The sequence below is a fragment of the Euprymna scolopes genome, chromosome 1 (genome assembly GCF_053919585.1).
Source record: "Euprymna scolopes isolate OS-2025 chromosome 1, ASM5391958v1, whole genome shotgun sequence".
Classification (NCBI taxonomy): Eukaryota; Metazoa; Mollusca; class Cephalopoda; order Sepiida; family Sepiolidae; genus Euprymna; species Euprymna scolopes.
In genome coordinates, this window is record NC_136482.1 from 152,859,537 (window position 1) to 152,879,414 (window position 19,878).

General features: G+C 35.4%; 1 protein-coding gene across 1 annotated transcript in view; it reads right to left on the reverse strand.

The window, feature by feature from the left end:
* Positions 1–19,878, reverse strand: part of LOC145276726 (leucine-rich repeat serine/threonine-protein kinase 2-like) — a 338,716-nt gene that overhangs the window by 306,071 nt on the left and 12,767 nt on the right. Inside the window, exons 2-4 of the mRNA XM_080127947.1 lie at positions 14,457–14,700; positions 6,251–6,342; positions 2,661–2,734 (exon numbers count right to left, since the gene is read on the reverse strand). Coding sequence (XP_079984073.1) covers positions 2,661–2,734; positions 6,251–6,342; positions 14,457–14,628 — 338 coding nt within the window. The 5' untranslated portion in view covers positions 14,629–14,700. The remainder of the gene's footprint in view (positions 1–2,660; positions 2,735–6,250; positions 6,343–14,456; positions 14,701–19,878) is intronic.

Below are 19,878 nucleotides of genomic sequence, written 5' to 3' on the forward strand. Positions count from 1 at the left end.
TTCGGGTTCGATCCTCATACTTACCTACCAAAACATTTCTTTTAATTTTAAACCCCACCCCGGAGTTTTGATTTACCCAAAACCACACACACCTCCAAACACCCGGGCAACGCCGGCTACCCCTCGCTAGTCTATATATATAAAAGCGAAAATGTATGTTCGCTTTTCCTTTATGTCCAAGAAAGGCTTTTTTCAGAGAAGCGGTCAGTCGGCACACAACTTTTTAAAACTTTTTATATCACATGTAAATCGTAATATTTCACAGTTAACAACGGAGTTCGCCTGTCTATTTAATTTGCTCGACTTCGGGAAGATAAATATTCAACAGTTTTCGCTCGCCGCATGTAGGTTAGGCTTTTTCCTATAATGTTTCCATCTACCCCTAACGTCTTGGGGGGTGAAAACATTCCCGCACTAAATGAAATGCTACCCCGCAGTCAAAAGTTGACCTCATTAAGTCATTAAATGTGCACCTGCTAATTTAAGTAATTAAATAAATTCAAACGTGTTTCCGCTGGAATGTCGTGGTGGCGCAATGGTTAGCGTCGCACGTTTTTTTTTTTTCACACTTTAATTTACAACTTTGCCTCAAGGGTTCGGGTTCGATCCTCATACTTACCTACCAAAACATTTTTTTTTTAATTTTAAACCCCACCCCGGAGTTTTGATTTACCCAAAACCACACACACCTCCAAACACCCGGGCAACGTTGAGTCCCCCTCGCTAGTCTATATATATAAAAGCGAAAATGTATGTTCGCTTTTTGTGTATGTCCAAGAAAGACTTTTTTCAGAGAAGCGGTCGGTCGCCTAACAACTTTTTTAAAATTTTTTATATCACATATAAATCGTAATATCTCACAATTAACAACGGAGCTCGCCTGTCTATTTAATTTGCTCGACTTCGGGAAGATAAATATTCAACAGTTTTCGCTCGCCGCGTGGAGGTTAGGCCTTTTCCTATAATGTTTCCCCCCCTAACCTCAACGTCTTGGGGCAAAAAAAAAAAAAATAAAGCATTCCCGCACTAAATGAAATGCTACCCCGCAGTTAAAAGTTGACCTCAGTAAGTCATTAAACGTGCACCTGCTAGTTTAATTTATTAAATAAATTCAAACGTGTTTCTGTCAGTATGTCGTGGTGGCGCAATGGTTAACATTGCATGTTTTTTTTTCTCTCACACTTTAATTTACAACTTTGCCTCAAGAGTTCGGGTTCGATCCTCATATTTACCTACCAAACATTTTTTTTAATTTTAACCTCTACCCTCGGAGTTTCCATACACCTCCAAACACCCGGGCAACATCGGGTGCGCCTCGCTAGTCATTTTGTGAAGCTATTTACTAAACAGTGGTTCAAAACCCTGCCTTATTAGTATTGCTGTGTTTTCCTTAAACTAAAATTGTAAATAATTCTCATAGTTATTCAAATAACGAACACGATATTTCAGAAATCTGTATTATAACTAAATAGTTTTTTGCCTGTTAATTGTTCTCCAACAGCCTCCAAAACTACTTGGCATAATTATATCAAATTTTTCACTAACCATTCTTATATATAAATCTGGTGAACGGACTTAAATGAAGAATTCCCATTTCTGAGTAGTCGTAAGTATATTTTACTAAACCTGAACAATTCTTGATGACATACTGTTATCATATTTGCCTTGACAGAATACAAAACTGACTTCGCGATCTAGTGGGAGATCATCTTTTTTTTTTCTTACAGCTGTTTTATCATAGAAAAGAAGCTACTAATCCTTCTTTATCGTTATTTCCCAGGTAGGTGCTCGACTGAGCACCAATCTCTGCTCCTTCTTCTCTTGTAAAACGTTCACAACAAGAACTCTACCACCGCTTGTAAAGAACTTCATTTTCATGTTTGCGTACCTAAAACCGGATTTCTTTTCAAGAACTTCCCATCTGGAAGACATAATAATAGAACTGCTTCTCTGCAAACCACAACATGATTGTCTTCAAATCCATTGTCAACAAATATTTGTGGAGCTGTTCTGTAAGGTAATTAAATTTTATCCATTTCCATTCAATGTTTTAAATCCTCTCATAATATTGTTCATAATTCAAATGACAATCTCATTAACACTTATCCTCGGGTGGCTTCAGATCTTGTTAAGTGGTGGTTCCTTGGTATAAGAAAAAAAACTTGAATGAAACATGCAGTTTTTTGTGTAGGGTGCTGTAATTTTATTTTAATACTGCTGTGTATGTGTATACATGTATACATTTTTTATTTATCATGTGAAGTGCATGGTGCTATGGATGTTCCCCTGCTCCTGAGCCCTGAACACATGGGAAGAAATGGTTCATTAGCAGAGAAAAAGTATTGAAAGTAAGACGAGTAAAAAGACAATCGGCGTCCGCCGAGATCTTTTTGAATGCTCGAGACAGGAAGACGCCTCAAGGTTGGTGGTCAGTTTCCAAATAATCAGCCACTCCTAGCTGACAGGGCAAACAATATTAATCAGGTGTGGTGGTGACTAAGACAAAAGACTGGCAACAGCATTTCAGATTTTGAAAAAATAAATTTAGGAGTCAAAGTTAGTTTGAACAGGTTTACGACAGTTGGCAAAGTTTGTTAAATAAATATCTTTTTTTTTCTCTTCAATATGTTTAATGAAGAGAACGAGATAGAAACACTTACCTGTATATTGTCAGATAATAAATGCGCGCTTCATTTTTTTCCTTGAGTATAACCAGTAAGATCTGTAAGCAAAGCTAAAAAGAAACAATAAAGAATTAAATTTGCTCTACCTACCTTTTTCATTTTTTTGTTTTTATTTCATTTAAAAAATGTAAAAGTGATATCCGTTATATATATATATTATATATAATATATATAATAATATAATATGTTATTTTTAATTTATGCAGATTGCGTATATACCTTTATAGAATCAATCCTCTATTGAATATTATATATTACGAGGAATAATTTGTCCGATATGTCCGGTGGGCTAATTCGCAAAAATAAATAAATAAATAAATAAATAAATAATAATAATAATAATAATAATAATAATAATAATAATGTCGTTCATCAAATTCCGTCTGTGTTTGTTTACAATATCACGTCAGCTGATATTTGGGCTTTGCAATCTTAAAAATACTCTTTCTTCTCTTATAGATAAAAAGAACCGTTTTTACAGGGGAATATTTTACGTTACACCAACCAAGGTTACACCGGTGTAACGTAAAATATTCCCCTGTAAAAATTCTTCTTTTTTTTTTTTTTTATAAGAGAAGAAAGACTATTTTTAAGATCGGGATTTTTTTTTTTTTTTTTTCGATTTTCGATACTTATCGGATAAATTTCTGTGCAAAGCATATCTAAGAACATTGCCAGAAATATAAATTACCTTTGTGTGAAATTTGCATTTCCCGTTTCGGAACCTATGAGGAAGGAACTCACACACACACACACACACACACACACACACACACACATACACACACAGTGACTTTTATATAATAGCGAAATGGGATGAGATAGAAATTATTAAAATCATTTTGCTTCCTCCTTCTCCCCAGCAACTAAATAATATCGTTACTATTAAGATTATTTAGCCTTAAAGAAACACCTGCAATGATTTCAAAAGGAAACAATGACTTTATGACGTTTCTGAATTTTGGAGATGAAGATTAGTTATTCGTATTATTTGGATTCATCGGACTAGTGTTCTCATCTTGAGTGTGATTTTCAAAACGTTTCGGTCGATGTAACCTCCGACCTTCTTCAAGTGTATCTTTTCGAACTCAGGACTGTTTCTGTCGAACTCAGGAATTCGGACGGAATTTTGAGCGGAACCCTTTATTTACTTCACGGGGGTAGCATGCTCTTGTTCCGCCAGCCATGACTGGATAGAGGTCCTAAGTAATTCGCAATTGTATTTTTCGATCGCCCACACTGAGGATTGAATCTTCAACCTTCAGGAGAATATCACTTTTTACAATTGATTTTTCCAAGTACTGTAACCACTGAGGTCACATCGATGGAAACGTTATGAAAATCACAATCAAGATGAGAATAGTAGTCCGATGAATCAAAATAATGTGAATAATGATTTTGATTATGCGTGCAAAGACAGTAAATTCTTAAAAGTCAATATTTCTTTTATTTCATTTAAGTAGTTCGTGATTACATTTTTTACTATGAAAAAATAAGGATTGTTATGTTGTAAAAGTTAAGAATGGGAGGGAAAGAATATAATCAACTGAAGTTATTTATCTCTCCCTCTTACAACGAAATGATGTGACACAAGGGTCAAAAAGTGTGATTTGAAAAGCAAACACCCTAAAGGAAGAGCATTCTGGGGCCCCGTCGGCATTTCCCGGTAAGGGCTCCTCGAGTGATTAGCAATAAACTAACCTTTTCTAAAAAAAAAAGAGAAGGGGTTAGTTTATTGCTAATCAACTGAAGCGCCCCACCGGAGAATGCTGACATTTGTTTAAAATTTATAATTCTAAACAATATGCACTAATTTGTGTATTCGTTCTTTTACAGACTGTTATCCTCATCTTCATAGTTGTTGTTGTTTCATCACATTCCGGCCAACTCATCCTCTGGCCTTCTTCAGGTTAATAACCTTTGGGCCCCATGGCGCAGTGGAGAAAGGTGTTGAGTCTCTATGGTTCCAAATGAGCATTGTCTGAAGATAGGTGGTTTCAATCGTACCCAAGCAGGTCAGAGGATTAGTTTTTTTTTTGTTTTGTTTTTTTACATAGGCATAATTACTTATCAAGGCCAAGAGGCCACTCGAGGATAAGGGTTAAAGAGTGTACCGTAGACAATTGGACAATATAGTAATCGTTAGTAACGGAAATTTGTTAACAAGTGGAATGGCTCATCAAGAACTTGTTTACGTTATACTTGAAGACGACCATATTGTAGTTAGCTGGAAAGCAGAAAAACGGAAGACAATTCCACAGGCGTGCAGTTCTAAGAAAGAAGCTTTGTTCATGGAATCTACATTTAGGTTTAGGCACAGATAAAGAGTGGTGGGGGGGAATTATTGATAGTGTTTTCAGCTAGACGAGTGTTTCTTGTGAAAGTTTGGCGAGGGCGGACCATAGATTGAAGTTCAGTCGAGCACTTGCCATGAAAATAATGATACAGCAGAGACAAACTCGCAACATCTCTTCTGTAAGATAGAGGTTGCAGGGAAGAGAAAAGGACATCTCCTACAAGTTTACGAAGTCTATTTTGAACTCTATCAAGGCAGGACATGTCCTTTCTAGCAGCTACTGCCCAGATGTGGCAACAGTATTCCATCCTTGCACATACCTGGCTCTTATATATAGAGAGAATTGCATCAGCAGTGAGATATCTACTGGATCGATAGAAAGATCCCACCATTTTTCCAGCGGCCTTGGCAACAGATTTGATGTACATGTTCCATTTCAGATCAGTAGTAAAGGTCAAGCCCAGAAGCTTGTCAAAACTTGAGGCCTCCTCAAGACGAGAGCCATTCATATTAATTGATGCCAGATGTGGATCAGAACGTTTATGATGTAAAGATAGAAGCTTGGTTTTAGATGCATTAAAAGTAACCAGCCACTCCTTTCCCCATTGTACCATGCGCTCAAGATCAGAGGAGAGAGAATCGGAGAGAACTTGGTCGTTTACTGTCTTAGATGTGCTACCATAGATTGTAGTGTCATCAGCATAAATGTATACGAATGATGTAAGGATGTGATTTGGAAGATCATTAATGTAGATCAGGAAAAGAGTTGGGTCCAGGATGGACCCCTGAGAGACTTCAGCATTAATACTGAGAGCTTCTGATTTCTGCCCATCAACCACTACCTATCAGAGAGAAATGATTTAATAACTAATAAGACATTTCCAGCTATACCGTAGCTGGAGATCTTGTGAAGTAAACCTTTATGCCATACTCTGAGGGACTCCAGCATTAATATTGAGAGCTTCTGATTTTTGCCTATGAACTACTACTCTTATGAACTCTTAGTTAGTCGAAACGTGGTAAGACAATAACTATGGTGGGGGGAGGCAGTAATTATCGAGGATACAGTTACAAGACTCAACATTCCTATCAAGTCGTGGTTAATCACCTGAAGAAGGCCAGAGGATGAGTTGGCCGGAGCGTTGTGAAATAACAAATATGAAGATGATGATGATAGTCCGCAAAAGAATGATTCCAAAATAATATACTTTTTTTAATATAACATGCATTAACATTCAACAAAAGAAAATATAGAAAATACATTCTGAACCTTTTGAATAGTTTCTTCTGACAGACAAGAGTCTTGAACGTTTTCGATTGTCTTCACGAACTGGTTTTCCAACAGGAGACACAATGAATAATCTATACAACATTAAAAAAAAAAACGAAATGAAATTAATAGTGGAAAAATGTGGTTATTGCTGTAAAAGAAAATGGACATTACATTACGTTTCATAAGTTTTAAAGAATAAAACCTTCTTTCATTCGTGTAAAAAAAACAATTAATCGTCATTATCTTAATTTTCATTGTTATTTAGCGTTCACACTTTAGTCAATTACATGATTTAAAAAAAAAAAAACACTCAAGAACAGCAACAACTAAGCTATAAATTATATAAAGGGTAAAAATCTGTTTATATGTATGTATGTATGTATGTATGTATGTATGTATGTATGTATGTATGTATGTGTGTATGTATGTATGTATGTATGTATGTCTCGCAAAAAACTTTCGACAGAGGCGACAGATTTTCACAAAATCGGTATCATTTTGAAGCATGACCCTTCGGACGACAAATATCGAAAAAATGGCCCAAAAACATCAATTCCTTCACCCTCAACTGGGCACTTTTCTACAAGGAAGGTAGCAAAAAATCGTCTCTTCATGACAATTTAGCCAAACACGCATGCGTGAAAAAGTTCTTTCTTAAATTAGTTTCAATATAAAACAAAACGACCTAACTTAGCTCACGCGATTATAGATCAGTCGGTTTAATGACAGCATCGTTATGCTAAGATTGCACACTTGAGCCGAGATATCAGATACATTTTTCTTTTCAATTTTTAAAGTTTTAATATTGAAACAGGGTTATTTATACCATTTTTTTCGTTCGTTTTTTTTCCTATTTTTCCATCACATTTGTTGTTTTTTTTTTGTTTGTGTTTTTCCGATTTTTTAAAGAAGTTTAAACATTTAAACAAAGTTATTTCTTTTCCGTTCACTTATTAATTTATTTTGCATCACGTTCGCTGTTTTTTTTTCCTATTAAAAAAAGTAATATTTACATAGGGTTATTACGTTTGCTTATTCTTTATTTTGCATCATGTTCGCTGTTTTTTGCTTTTTTGTTTTTTTTGTTTTTTTGATTTTTTTTGTTTTTTGTTTTTTGTTTTTCTTGTTTTTTTTGGGCTTTTTTTGTTTTTTTGTTTTTTCCCGATTAAAAAAGAAAGTTATATTTAAACAGGGTTATTTCCTTTGCTTATTCTTTATTTTGCATCACGTTCGCTGTTTTTTTTTTGTTTTTGTTTTTTTGTTTTTCTTGTCTTTTTTTTTTTTTTTTTTTTTTTTTTTTTTTTTTTTTTTGTTTTTTTCCCCCGATTAAAAAAAAGTTATATTTAAACAGGGTTATTACGTTTGGTTATTCTTTATTTTGCATCACGTTCGCTGTTTTGGGTTTTTTTTTTTTTCTTGTTTGTTTTTTGTTTTGTTTTTTGTTGTTTTTTTTTTGTTTTTTTTTTGGTTTTTTTTCCGATAAAAAAAAGTTATATTTAAACAGGGTTATTACGTTTGCTTATTCTTTATTTTGCATTTTGTTTTGATTTGCCCTCCACACGCACACACGCCCAAACACCCGGGCAACGCCGGGTACCTCCGCTAATCTAATATATAAACGGTTTTATGTCTGTCGGTTTGTCTGTTTCCATATTTTCAAACTCTATTTCGTCCGAAACTAAAAGTCACAGAACGACACTAGGGGCCTCAAATGGTTAAAAAAAAAAAAAATTACATTTCGTTCTTTTATAGCCCGTTTAAATTGTTTTTAAGGAGTCAAAATTTGTTATACATTCTGTACATTCATCTTTTTTTTTTTTTTTTTTTTACAAAGGCATCACCACATTATCAAGGCCCAGAGGCCACTCAAGGATAAGGGTTAAAGAGTGTACAGTAGAAATTGGTCAATATAGTAATCATTAGTAATGAAAATTTGGTAAATTTAATAACTTATATGGAACGGCTCATCAAGAACTTATTTACTTTAGACTTGAACACAACCATATTGTAGTCAGCCGGAAAGCAGGAAAACGGAAGACAATTCCACAGGCGTGCAGTTCTAAGAAAGAAGCTTTGTTCATGGAATCTACGTTTAGGTTTAGGCACAGATAAAGAGTGGGGGAAATTATTGATAGTGTTTACAGCTAGACGAGTGTTTCTTGTGAAAGTTTGGCGAGGGGGGACCATAGATTGAAGCTCAGTTGAACACTTTCCATGAAAATAACGATACATCAGAGACAAACTCGCAACATCTCTTCTGTGAGATAGAGGTTGCAAGGAGGAGAAAAGGACATCTCCTACGAGGCTACGAAGTCTATTTTGAACTCTATCAAGGCAGGACAAGTCCTTTCTAGCAGCTCCTGCCCAGATGTGGCAACAGTATTCCATCCTTGGACGTACCTGGCTCTTATATAGGTAGAGAATAGCATCAGCAGTGAGATATCTACTGGATCGATAGAAAGATCCCACCATTTTTCCAGCGGCCTTGGCAACAGATTTGATATACGTGTTCCATTTAAGATCAGGAGTAATGGTCAAGCCCAGAAGCTTGTCAAAACTTGAGGCCTCCTGAAGACGAGAGCCATTCATTTCAATTGATGACAAATGTGAATTAGAATGTTGATGATGTAAAGAGAGAAGCTTGGTTTTAGATGCATTAAAAGTAACCAGCCACTCCTTTCCCCATTGTACTACGTGCTCAAGATCAGAGGAGAGAGAATTGGAGAGAACTTGGTCGTTTACTGTCTTAGATGTGGTACCATAAATGGTAGTGTCGTCAGCATAAATGTCTACAAATGATGTAAGGATATGATTTGGAAGATCATTAATGTAGATCAGGAAAAGAGTTGGGCTCAAGATGGATCCCTGAGGGACACCAGCATTAATACTGAGAGCTTCTGATTTTTGCCCCTCAACTACTACTCTTATGAACCTATCAGAAAGAAAAGATTTAATAATTGAGAAGACTTTTCCAGCTATACCATAGCTAGCGATCTTATGAAGTAAACCTTTATGCCATACCCTATCTTAGTTTATTTTAAAGTTTTATTCTTTAATCCACTTATACGCGTGTCATGTTGGTATGGTGGTAACGTCACCAGCTTTGATACTATAGTTGCCGTTTCGGTTTTAGCTGGTGGCACCTAAATCCTTTTTTTTTTTTTACTTTTGAAAACACGATGTTATAATAATATATACGAAATCTGGACCAATTAAAATATCATATTCAAGCGTGTTCTATTCCCCAGCGGGCGCTCCCCTCTTCCTACGCCCGCTCGTTAAGTAAAAAAAACAAAAAACATGTAAAAATAAATGATAAATCTAATATATAAACGGCTATGTGTCTGTATGTCTGTTTGTCGGTATGTCTGTCGGTCATTCCGTCGGTCTCCATATTTTCAAACTCTATCTCCTCCGAAACTAAATATCGCAGAGCAGCGCCAGAGGCCTCAAATGATTGGATTTTTTACGGACCGTTCTTTTATGGGTCTTTAGCCGGTTAAAATTGTTTTTAAGGGGTCAAAAATGGGTCGAAATTGAAAAAATCGAAAATAAGTCAAAAGTGAAAAATCGTTATGCATTTTGTACATTCATCTCAGTTTATTTTTCATTTTTAATCGGTTCATATGCGTTCCACATTGGTACAGTGGTAACGTCATCAGCTTTGAATGTTTCCATTTCGATTCTAACTGATGGCACCCAAATACTTTTTTTTTTTTTACTTTTGAAATCACGACCCTATAATAATATCTACAAAAATCTGGACAAATTAAAATATCATATTTAAGCGTATTTTACGCCCGGACAAAGCTGGATGCCCCCTTGCTAGTATAAATATAAAGTAAATAAAGAAATAAAACAAATAAAATTCATAGAAATAAATTAAATTCGAATAAACAATAAAATTTAAGTCATGGTGTAAAGAATTGAGTATAAAAACAGAAAAATTTTGGGATAGAAAATGTTATTGAATGTTTGAAATCATCTTCGTTGGCTGTAATTATTAGCAGTAATATTATTATTTTCCACCAAAATATTTAAAGAAAGTGAAACATAATAGCAGTATTAATGAAAACATTCAACGCCTTTTTTTATCTTTAATTTTAAGACTGAATACAAAAAGATCAATTTCTTAGAGGTTTACCAGTAAAATTGCATAGAATTCAATGCGTTATCTTATCATTAGGATATAATAACGACCATCTGTTAATCCCTTTTTTATTTAAGATTACACTTTAGTAAGGTAGAACGAACTGGATGTTTACCTGCGACATCTAAATCAAAAGTGGTTCAGCACAGCATTTCCGGTAAAAGTAATAAATACATCATCATCATCATCATCAGCAGCAGCAGCAGCAGCAGCAGCAGCAGCAACAACAACAACAACAATAGCAGCATCAGCGGCCCTGCTGTTTAAAAAGTGTGGCCGACCACGGATCTCCAATTTGTAGAGCCATGGTAATATCAGGTAGACAAGTAAAGACGGTAGTTTCCCATTGCTTTCCATCTTCATTCGCGGGTGCATCTTTCCTAGTAAGTTAAACGCGCCCCCAGATACCAATCTGGAAATTTCTACGACTCGGCGCGGTATATTATAGCGCCTAGTCTTCCCAAATGATATTCCATCCAGTATTGGCCAGGCTCATCGTTGCTTAACTTTGGTGATCTGGCAGGAACTGGTGTGTCAACGTGACTTTGCCATACAACAACAACAACAACAACAACAACAACAACAACAAACAACAACAAGAAAAAAAGGAAGACAGTACTTAATTTTAATACAGTAATCTTACATCATACATTGTTACCTCCTTAAGTTCATTCCGAAATTTATGCGACAAATTGAATAAAGATTTAAATAAAAATAATAAGCTAAGTGGTTGACTATAGTCATGGGCGATTCAAAGGTTCCTTTTTCATTAGCTCCTACACTAAAGCGTAGGAGAGTGAACTACTTCATTCTCAGGGTTACCCCACTTGCCAGTGACCCTCTCTTTATAATTATGTGTATTTAGCAACGGTTATCAAGTACCATTTTTAAAACCATTGTTCTGACTTGAGGGAGGATAGAACTTAAATTAGCGGGGCAGGTTATCTCAATATTCCATAAGAATCTTTCACTTGGTGACACAAGCACCAAAATTGGCACAAATGGCGTTCAGAACATGCATTTTAAGAAAAGAACGTTAGCCATCAGAAAATTAAAGATGATTGCCAGTTTTCAAGATGGCTGCCAGTTTTCAAAATGGCTGCAGAAGCAAACCTGACAAATTTAAATTTTTCTGCTTGTGTCACCAGGTGAAAGATTGTTTCAGCAATCTGCCCCATTAAATCTCCTGGCTCATGAGCAACGTTCTTACAATTATGTCAAATGGGTCGATTATAATAAATAAACAAAATAAAATAAATATTAAACAACTAAAAGAATAACAAGGCACAACAATGAATACATATAAAAAACTAGAAAGTGAATTGCTAAAATATATCGCATTAATTAATCAATTATAAAAAAAAATATACATAATTTCTGCAAAACTGTTCAAAATATTGTTCACAATACTTTCACTTTCAGCTTATGTGTGAAAAACACTTTCCGAGTAGGAGAGTTTTGCGATTTTTTTAGAAGATTTATTTTCGAAATATAAAATTTAGACATTGGGTACACTACTATCTTTGATTTGATACTATACTTTACTTTTGGTAAATATTTAATAAAAAAAAATTAAATTCATCACCATTGTCGCCTTTACCTTGCACGATTTTCTATCAAACAATCTATTCTATTCTATCAAACAATGTCCTCAATCTGATATCATATACCACTGCGTTCGATATCCAAAATTTTAAGAAAAAAATTATTTTTAACCTAGTCAAAAGTATCTCCGAGATTTTGTTAAGCAACAACATCCAAATATGAAATCGGTCGAATTCAGAGGCCAGACCCATATAACACCTCACATCAAAACACCTCAACTAGTATAACCACATTCCTCTACACACCTTACCATCTAGGTGTCTCTCTTGAAAGAACGCTTAAGTATCTGTGGTTAAAAAAATCGAGTTTTCTGTATCCAACCGGAAGCCTCTCATTTGCATGTCATGTGACATTATCGCAAGCATATAAAGAAAAAAGAAAATTTTTTCTTCGTTCTTTTTGTATAAATGGAACTCTGCAGACTGTTTGTACTAATTGTTTAATAGAGCGACTTATTTTGCCTTTGGTCGCATTTTAGACTACAGTATCCCTTCCTCTCTTATGTTGAGTTTTTCTCAAAGCAACTACCATTAAGATTTTCACCCTTACATGTCGCTGTGCATCATACAGTTTCTGTTACTTATTTTATTTTTCTAAGACACACACATTTAAATTTATAAATTCATTTGCACGGAAATTACAGCATTCACCCACACCAAACCTCTTGGGTCAAAAAGCAGGACGTTTGAGAAATGGTCGACGTAGTTGAAAGCACTTTTTTTTTCGCCAAAAATATGAATTTTTGACCAATCAGGGCTCGATTTAAAAAACTTATTTTTTGCAGGCCTCTAGGGGCCTCTAAAGAAATATAAAAGGCAAGAAGAACTTCTCTTGTCAGAGAGGAACATCAGATACCAGCGGAAAGACAAGTCGTAGGTCGAACGCTCGCCGAGCCAATTCAGTAGCTGAAATGACAGCTTTTCTCGCACGTCAAAGAACATTGCTTGACCCTCCCTTTCTTTCGCTTCGTCACAACACTTAGTCTGACTTTTTCTCTCATGCTGTCAAGTCTCTATCTTCTTCCTCCCTTCCTTCTTTCATACAGAATGCCAACATCAATATATTACATATGAAAGAGTCCACTGTGGAATTTCCACAGGTCCCACTCGTATCTATTCTTATACTATGCTCAATAATGCGCAGAGAACTTTTTTTTAGTGCAGGTGCACAAGTAAAAAAACAGCAAAAGTATAGTGATGGTGGGGCACATGCCTATTATATATTCCTCTGAAAAGGGCACTTTTAAAACAGGAGTAAAAAGGACAGGTCCCTGACTATGCTTCATCTCGTATTTTCTGGATCAGTGAAGGAGAAATCCTTCTTGAATGAGGCAATTTTTATATTTATTTCTAATTCAGAATGCCCATTTTGGGAACTCAATTATCCCCACATTAAAAACTGACCTTGTGTCTAACTCTGTCCTTGTGTGGAGAAAAGTAAATAGTGTCTCCCCATAACACATCATCAGTTCCTGACACACGATAATTAAAAAATACAGGGTGGAACGATAAATTTGTCGCCCTAAAAAGAAAACAACACTACAGATTTATTTTTAAAAATTTATTGAACTCATCAATTCAGGTAACTTGATTATGTAGTCGAGCTGACATCTATTCAATGTAGCCGCCTTTAGCCTCAATCATCACCTTGATACGGGTTCAGAACTGGAAGCATGCTTTTTCCACAAGTGCCGGCAGGAGCTCAGCGAATTTTCGGCGGATGGTGGCGATCAGGCTGGCTTTGGTGTTGTCGTAGATCATGTTGGTGATGCTCTCCACATATGACCAAATGAAGTAGTCCACCAGGTTCAGGTCGGAGGAGGAGGGTTCAGTGAGAGAAAGGTACAAAGATGTAGTACTCCTTCTAAAACCAAGTCTGGGTCTCTTTGACCTTGTGGGCCGGTATTGAGTCCTGCTGCCACACCTATGGTCTGCCAGAGCCCACTTGATTCCTCTAGGGGATCATCACACCCTTCAACACACTTTAGTTTTGACTTTTAAACCGACGAAAATGTGTTGTGGCATGATATGTCCTCACATGGAACCACACAAAATACCATAACCATGGGTCATCCAATGCATTGCACTGTGCCCATTGAACTGTCTGGACTTGCATTTTGAGGGTGTTGGAAATGGTCCTGTTGTCATAACTTGGATCGGTAGAGAGCATGAGTTGTACAGTGGTGCATCTCCAATCTTGCTTGTTGAACATTGTGTCATTTTTAGACTTGATAGAAGGCTCCTATCACTCTTGGAATTGGTACACAACTGGGCAACTAGTAGATGTTCTGGAACAACAAAAAAAAAAAAGAAAAAAGAAAACCGGTTTTCATCAAACGGAAATGAAATCATGTTGTCTTTTCTGCGGCAAGAATTTTATCGTTCCACTCTGTATGTTGCAATAAAAAATATATTGCAATTTACATCACGTGATATCGAATCAACTTACCTCTTTTGACGGAAGACTCTTTGATCAAGAGTAAAATCTGTGATAAAGCAAATTGAAAATGTTCCTTCTGGTCTTCCTGTTTAAGCATCGAATGCAGATAGATGAGATCCTTGAAATTGTCTTGGGTCAAAACTGCCGAGGACATCAGGCTGGACGGCAAAGAATTACACATTTCACTTTGGAATCTGTGATGAGCTATGAAGGATTTCAAATCTAAACAATTTCATTTGTGTCCAATGCATTACTAGCAAGAAAAGAACAGAAAAAAGTCATACATTAAGGATCAAATCATTTACAGGAATATGACTGAAATGCAATCAAAAAAAGATGCAAGTCTCATCAATAGTATATATTTATATATTTCCCCCAAACCTCTGGCCTTGATGTGATAGACGGGAGATTAAAAATTGCTGCTATGGTTTCAAATGATCTGAAATAACAGAAAGGGGAGACTTGTATCCAAATAATTTTCATATGTTATATCTCCCCTCTTTTTGAAATAGGGTACGATTATGAATATCTCCAGTATAAAATTATCCGTATACACTGTGAAATTTACTTTATGCATGAAAACCAAAGAGGAGAGATATAATATATGAAAATTATTTGGAATCAAGTCTCCCATTGCTGTTATTTCAGATCATTTGAAACCACAGCAGCAAGTTTTAGTCTCCCCTCCATCAAGGCCAGAGGTTTTAGGGAAATATCATATATTTTATAATTCATATGCAAAACTAGGAAAAAAAATGACTATGATTGAAATATGGATAAAAGTGCAGTATCTTTCTACCAACAAAATATCCTTAAAATTACCACTATAATAGGTTATCGAGGGTACTGAAAACAAAAACAACAGTTAAAACCCCAGGATACGAGTAATTATTTATAGTTTTAAAAAGTGGGGATCACTTTTCTAAATTAATTTAACGCAAAATAAACACCCATCTTATAGCAAAGGTGGCCATAAAATGGGTGCTCATTTTACGTTAAATTAATATAGAAAAGTGATCTCCATATTTGTTTAAACAATAATGTGCAACCTAAAGGGCAAATGTCACATATTCCACTACAGAATTCAGGTCATTAGTTTTCCAACGAGCCTTCATTGTAAAACTCTGATCAATAGTCGGCAAAATTTCAAACTTATAAAATTGCCAAAAACAGTGCTCTCTCTCTCTCTCTCTCTCTCTCTCTCTCTCTATATATATATATATATATATATATATATATATATATATATATATACTTGTAGCCAAATTGAATATTGAAATACTCATATCTTTGGCTTTATTGGACAAAACTACATGAATATATATATATATATATATATATATATATATATATATATATATATATTCATATACAGACATGTCCATATCTATACTAAGTAAATAAGGCAATACTGGGCCCACCCAGTATATATGTGAACTTAGCGATGCATCTGCTTAACCTCACAATATAACCACAACCATCTGCTTACATTTTTTTTAATCTTAAAATTTAAAATTTTATATTTTTTATTTCTTCATTATTTTATATTATATATTATTATTTTTATTTACCTATTATTGTCTATTTGAACTAACTTTTCCTTATTTACTTAGTATGAATATGGACATGTCTATACATATATATGAATATATATATATATATATATATATATATATATATATATAATTGTGTGTGTGGGTCTGTATATGTCTACTTGCTTATATTTCTATTAACATTTATTAATATCTTTATGAATATCTATATTTATGTAATTTCATATGCGTGTGTAAGAGTAGATGCATATGTATGTGTATGTATGTATGTATGCATGTATGTATGTATGTATGTATGTATGTATGTGGGTATGTACATCTACTTCTTACTGGAGACCTTATCTCCACATATATGTATATAAGTGAGCGTGTGTGTATATATATGCATATATATATGTATATGTACCTACATATTTTTATGAGTGTACATATATGTATAAGCGTTGTGTATATGTGTGTGTATGTCTACTTATAAACCCATGTATGTCTGCATTTACTTTGTTTATATATATGTGCGTGTACGTGTGTGTCTGTATGTGGATGCCTTGAAGTGTACATATGTATGTATATGTATATATGCGAATGTGCGCGTGCGTTAACCTACGTAATAAAAATAACCCATTAGAAACGGCAAGGAACAAGCCGACGTGTAACGACTACAAACATTTAAACGGACCCCGTAAAAAAATGACATCTACTCTAACCCTTTCCCTCTCTCTCTCCCTCTCTTTCGCTCTCGCTCTCCCTCTCTTTCCCTCTCGTTCTCCCTCTCTATCTCCCTCTCCCAACTATTTAATATACCTTGCTGAAAAACCAAAAGCCAGTTAAAATTTAAAACCAAAATATTGAAACTTCCCCCTCCTCTCCTTCCCCCTCACTTTTCTCTTTATCATCTTCTCTCCAACCCCCTTCCCTATATCAATATATCTCCACCCACACCTACCTGAATCTGCTACCCCCCGCACACACAATACAATCGAATGTATCTTTAACCTTCAAAACTGAAATATTGGCAACACCCGCCTCTCCCCTTTTCTTTCTTTCTTTTTATCTTAAAAACACTTTTTTCCAATAACTAACAACCGCATCTACGAGGCCTGACAAGGCTGTTGGATTGTAAACATGATCCAACATCTGAAACATATGTAGCCAAACAGATAAAACGGTAATAAAAAAAATGAAACATATATATATATATATATATATATATATATATATATATATATATATATATATATATCAGCTTCTTTTTGAATGTAAGATGATATATAATTATTTACACAATCAAACAACGTCGCAGCTCACACAACTCATGAAAGCCACAGACTGGAGTAATCCCAAGTCAATATGTTCATAGAGTGAATAACATGCATGCGTAGATAATTCATGTATGTTAGTGTTTGGCAGCATTGTATTGTGTATATGTATACGTTTATTTTTGTTCTTGTTAGTATAGATGTGTGCGAGTTGATGAAGATGGTATGTGAGTCAATGGGTCCTTTCCTCCTGCAACTTGCTTTCCTCCTCCTGCTGAGGGTGGCGATGAAGAACATACATTCTGGTGTATTTCAGGCGCATCTGGTGAAGTCTATGGAAACCCGGTCTTATAAGAATGTCTAAGTTGGCACTGGCTTATTATTTACACATGTACCTGTTACTTTCTTGGGTTTGTAAAAATTTCCATTGGTTGAAAATACTTATCACCTTCATGTTAAAATTTGTTAGCTTTAGGAAGTGATGAAGGGAGCGTATCAAAATGAACCAGAGAAAGAAAGAAAGAAAGAGGGTAAGCAGTTAATACCAGTTGCATATTAGCATTCGTTGGAACAGCACGTCAATGTCTGATCCATCACAAGTTAACAAGAACGAATGATGATTATTGCAAAGACAGGGGATGCCTATTTGGTTTAATCTTGAAAAGAATAAACCTATAGGTTGGATAAAAACAGTTTGCGTGAAGAGAGTACTACAAGTCTGTAATTCTTGCAAAGAAGATACTAGAATAGGAATCTGTTAGGTTGGTGCGAAAATAATGTCGTTTATTTTTTTTCAACTTCAACAGATCATAACTCCTTTCATAATAAACTTTATTAATCGAAATAAGAACCATTAGAATCGACACATTTTTGCCAACAAGAAACAAGCTTATTTATCTCATTAGCATAGAAATCCGGAGTTCTGGAAGCGATGAAGTCATTGAAGCCAGAGTCAGCATCATCTCGACTTTTGAAGTATTTTTTGCGCAGGAAGTTGTCGAGATGCTTGAAAAAGTGATAATCGGTGGGCGAGAGGTTCGGTGAATATAGTGGATGAGGCAGAGTCTCGTAGCTCAATTTGTTCAGCTTCTGCAGGGTCAGTTGAGCAACATGCGGGCGAGCGTTCTTATGAAGGAGAATTGGTCCTTTCATATTGACCAATCTTGGGCACATACGTTGGAGCTTCTGGTGCATTTTGTCAATTTGTTAGTACTTCTTTGCCATAATCGTTTCGCCTGGATTCAAGAAGCTATGATGGATGAGACTCGCCGTAGACCACCAAACAGTCACCATAAGCTTTTTTTGGTGCAATTTCGGCTTCAGAAAGTGTTGTGGAGCTTCTCCGGCATCCAACCACTGTGCCAAACGTCACTGGTTGTTATAGAGGATCCACTTCTCATCACACATCACAATCCGCTCAAGAAATGGCTCATTTTTGTTGCGCAAAATGAGCTTAGAAGAACACCTCAAAACGACGATTTTTTTTAATTATCATTCAATTCATGCGGCACACATTATCCAACTTTTTTGACTTCCTTATTTGCTTTAAATGGCGAATGACTGTTGAGTGGTCGACCTCGAGTTCAACAGCAACTTCTCGTGTGGTTTTGTGGGGATCGACTTCAATGAGGGGTTTCAAATGTTCGTTATCAACTACAGCTGATATCACGAGCTGTCTCGGCAGCTTTTCTGACTAGTTTGAACTGGAACAAGAAAATCGTGCGGATTTTAATTTTGTCCATGCTGTTGAAAAGCCTGCAAAAAATGAATGAAGAGAATAAGAACAGTAACGAATAACATGATACGATAGAGCGAAAAAGCGCTTCAAAATGATATATAACATGGCTATATATATATATATCAATGAATTAATTCAGAAATAGCTTAGTGAGGGATGCCCTTTTCTCTTCCCTGCAACCTCTTTCCCGCAGAAGAGACGTTTCGAGCCTGTCTCTGCATTATCGTTATTTTCATGGCAAGTGTTCAGCTGAGCTTCAATCTATGCCCCCCCCCCGCCAAACTTTCATGAAAAACACTCGTCTAACCAAAACTACTATCAATAATTTCCCCCACTCTTTATCTGTACCTAAACCTAAATGTAGATTCCATGAATAAAGCTTCTTTCTTAGAACTGCACGCCTGTGGAACTCTCTTCCGATTGCCTGCTTTCCAGCTGACTACAATCTGATTGTCTTCAAGTCCAACGTAAACAAGTTCTTGAACCGTCGCCCCAAGTAATCCAATTTACAAAATTCCCACTACTCATGTTTACTACGCTATGATCACATTGACTAATGTATACACATTAACCCTTATCCTCGAGTGGCCCGCGGGCCTTGATAAGTGGTGATTCTTGTGTAAAAAAAAATGTTTGTGTCTTTTGTTTTTTATTAAACTTGATAGTTGAAAAAAAAATTAATTTGGAATAAAGTAAGTGTTTATAAGGCGTATGAAATTGAACTTTTAAATTTAAATCCAATAATCATATTTTGTTAGATCTTGAATTAGGTATTTATTGATCTACAAAATCCCAAGAGTTAATGTGGAGACCGCCTTTCCATACGACTCATCAAATTATGTCATGATTCTGAAGTTGTAGAACAAGTCTTATTCCTTTTCTAA